Source organism: Aegilops tauschii, chromosome 1 (genome assembly GCF_002575655.3).
Source record: "Aegilops tauschii subsp. strangulata cultivar AL8/78 chromosome 1, Aet v6.0, whole genome shotgun sequence".
Classification (NCBI taxonomy): domain Eukaryota; kingdom Viridiplantae; phylum Streptophyta; class Magnoliopsida; order Poales; family Poaceae; genus Aegilops; species Aegilops tauschii.
Genome location: NC_053035.3, coordinates 428,474,156 through 428,477,586, shown reverse-complemented (window position 1 = coordinate 428,477,586; position 3,431 = coordinate 428,474,156). Strand labels below are relative to the sequence as shown.

General features: G+C 60.2%; 1 protein-coding gene across 1 annotated transcript; it reads left to right on the top strand.

Annotated features, from left to right (window-relative positions):
- Positions 1-1,055: 1,055 nt before the first annotated feature.
- Positions 1,056-2,666, top strand: LOC109761119 (GDSL esterase/lipase EXL3). Its single transcript, XM_020319914.4, has one exon. It carries the CDS (start codon positions 1,261-1,263, stop codon positions 2,443-2,445), a length of 1,185 nt encoding a protein of 394 aa, XP_020175503.1. The 5' UTR covers positions 1,056-1,260; the 3' UTR covers positions 2,446-2,666.
- The last annotated feature ends 765 nt before the right edge of the window (positions 2,667-3,431 follow it).

Here is a 3,431-nt window from a genome sequence, read left to right as displayed (position 1 = left end):
AGGACGAAGAGGAAGAGAAGGAGGGGGGCGCCCGGCACGCCACGCCCCGACCAGCCCGGCCGCCCCACGCGCCGCCCGGCCTCCCGCTGCTGGCCGGCGCGCCCGTGGCGCCCTGGCCGTCGCCAGTCGTGCCCGTGCGAGGGCTACGCCAGCCGGGCGCGTGGCTCGTCGTGGCCGGGGCCGCTCGTGGAGCGCGCGAAGGAGGAGGTGGAGCGCACGGGGCCGCCCGTGGGGCGTCGACAGGGACGGCGTTCTGCGACGGCGCTGGTGCCGGCGTCTTGCGGGAGGAGGTGGTGGAGGAGATCTTGGGCGTGGCCGGGCGACCGCTTCCTCCCTCGACGCCGGTGGCCGGGGATGCAGTCCGGGGGTGCACCACCGGGTGGTGCTCTTCGACCTGGTCTGCACGGCGGCACGGCGGTGAGTAGGCGGCGAGCGGGGAGGCAGGTGCTCCGCCCGGCTGCGGCCACGCTTGTGAGGATGGGACCTGGAGAAAAAGGAAGGAGAGAGGGGGTGGGAGGCGTGCACGTGAGGGTGGGACATGGAGAAAAATGAAGGAGAGAGGGGGTGAGAGCCTGACTGTGGGCCAATTGCATGTAAAGTCTTCTCTCTCCGCTCCCAAGTGACCCCCGGTGGGCTGGGTTTCGCCCGGGGTCGTTGGCTGAATTTTTGGCTTAATCCGGCGAAAAAGGAGAAGTTGGGGTTGCTACTGGGACGATTTTTAACCGCCGGCACTAAAAAAGACCTTTTGGGGGTGTCTTGGGGGGCCGGGAGATGGTCTAATATATTTAGAGTGTACGGCCGCGGCCTCTAGCAAAACAGTGGCGAATAGGAGCTGACAACGTACATCCTTGACTGACTCGAGCTCGAGCACGGCAGTCAACAAGCATGCGTTGGCATTGGCCATTTGGTTTGGCCGTTTGGTATGGTTTGGTTTGGTGACATGAATAAATGAAATGAATTGGCGAGTGAGATCCGCAAGAGATGAATGCAGACATGCAGGTCGTATTTAGGCTAGCCAACATCTACTGAAACGCAATGAATGGATTTGACGTACTACTACTCTACTAGTAGTACGTCTCTACGTGCTGTACCACACCACCGATAGACTGGTAGCGCTGGCATTTACTCAGGCCATGTGATCCTTGCCAGTCTGCATGCGCCGAAATCCATGCATAAATCCTACCCTCTCCAACGCACAGCACTCCACTCCCCACTCCCCTATCACTCTCCAGTGCACTCCACACACTCTGCTAGCTACCAATGGCAATGGGCATGGGGCGTGCAACAAGAAGGATGCAGGGCAGCAACTCCGTGTCGGTCTTGCTGGTGTCGTTGCTGCTGGTGGCGGCGGCGACCGGGGTTTCCAGCCGAGCCACGTACACGGGCAGCAGCACCGCACGTGCCGGTTCAACTGTGACGGCGACGGCGCCGCCCAAGAAGCATGTTGATGGGAAGAAGCAGCAGGTGCCGGCGCTGGTGGTGTTCGGCGACTCGATCGTCGACCCGGGCAACAACAACGCCATCAGCACCATCGTCAAGGCCAACTTCGCGCCCTACGGCCACGACTTCGGCGCCGACCACCGCCCCACCGGCCGCTTCTGCAACGGCAGGATCCCCACCGACTTCATCGCCTCCAGGCTCGGGCTCAAGCAGCTCCTCCCGGCGTACCTGGCCCCGAACCTGTCGCGGCACGACCTGCTCACGGGCGTCAGCTTCGCGTCGGGCGGCACGGGGTACGACCCGCTCACGGCGCAGCTCGCCTCCGTCATCTCCATGACGGACCAGCTCCGCATGTTCGACGACTACAAGGCCAGGGTCCGGGCCGCCGCCGGCGACGCCGCGCTCTCGGAGATCCTCGCCAGGGGCGTGTTCGCGGTGTGCGCCGGCAGCGACGACGTGGCCAACACCTACTTCACCATGCGCGCGCGGAGCTCCTACTCGCACGCCTCCTACGCGTCGCTCATCGTCGCCCACGCCACCGCCTTCCTCGACGGCCTGCTCGCCGCGGGCGCCCGCCGCGTCGCCGTCATCTCCATGCCGCCCATCGGGTGCGTGCCCTCCCAGCGCACGCTCTCGGGCGGCATGGGGCGCGAGTGCTCCCCCGGCCACAACGAGATCGCCGAGCTGGTGAACGCGGGAATGGGCACCGCCGTCGAGTCCCTCAAGGCGAGGCACCCGGGGGCGAGGGTGACGCTGATGGACATCTACGGGTACCTGCTGGACATGATGGTGCGGCCGGACGGGTACGGGTTCAGGGAGTCCAGGCTGGGCTGCTGCGGCACGGGCATGATGGAGGTCGCCGTGCTCTGCAACGGCGTCACGTCGGCGGTGTGCGGGGACGTGGAGGAGTACCTGTTCTGGGACAGCTACCACCCCACCGAGAAGGCCTACAGGATCCTCGTGGACTACGTCTACGACAACTACCTCAAGGACCTCATCGCCTAGGCCTAGCTATATATCCTTGCTGTAACCCCTACCTTGCATGCATTCTCTGGGATTTTCATTTCCATTCATTGCGTTTGTGCTGTGCACATAGCACCTTGTGACAGCAATTGTCAATTATTGTTGATCTTCAAGAGGTCATTATCGGCTTGAGATCGGACAGCCAGCTTTGAAGCATGTGGACCTGCCTGCAATAACATGACTCCTGAGAGGGCTTTCTGCAATGTTTTTTACGAACTTTCTCTGCCACGTTCCAAATCCACCCCCCCCCCCCCCCCCCCCCCCCACACACACACAGTGGGGGTGAGCCCGTCCGAGTAACCAGTGGGAGTTGAGAATCCCGAAGGATGTATGTCTCCGGCGATTGCCGCGGCCCACGGAGCTAATCACCATCTACTTAGTGGCCAAGCATCGACCTCACTCATCTGCTTCCTTCAAGAGACCCCAAGCTCCTTGCTGCCTTTGGTTATCTTCCTGAGGAAATTTGTTAGCCATCTTCCTGGCATGGTAGTAAGAGCATCTCCAGCCGTTGCCCCCCCCCCCCCCCCCCCCCAAGGCATAAAAATCGTCGCCTGAAGACGAGCCGGCGGTAGAATCGAGTCTGGGGGCGGTTAGGCATCCAACCGTCGTCCCCAGGCGCCGATATCGGCCCATTCTTGGCCGCCTTTCGGCGAAAAATGGCCCGATATCGGCGCGAATCGGGCCATATTCGGCGTGGTTCGCCGTGGTTTTTATGTCACATATTTATCACATCAAATCAATAAAAATCAAAATAGTTCAACAAATAGTTCAATACAAATTATATAGTTCAAGAAATAAAAACTCATATTTCATCACACGTTGTCACGACCGGTTTTTTAATAAAATAATTATTGAGAGACCAATCCCTTTTACGGACCAGCGAGGAAGAATTCCTTCTCACTGGTAGACAATATCTTGCTCACAGAAGAAAAATACCAGGAGTACTAAATATAATACAAGGTTGAGCA

What these genes read in the sequence shown, in the direction of transcription:
- LOC109761119 (XM_020319914.4), top strand. Translation starts at nt 1,261, where the DNA reads ATGGCAATGGGCATGGGGCGTGCAACAAGAAGGATGCAGGGCAGCAAC.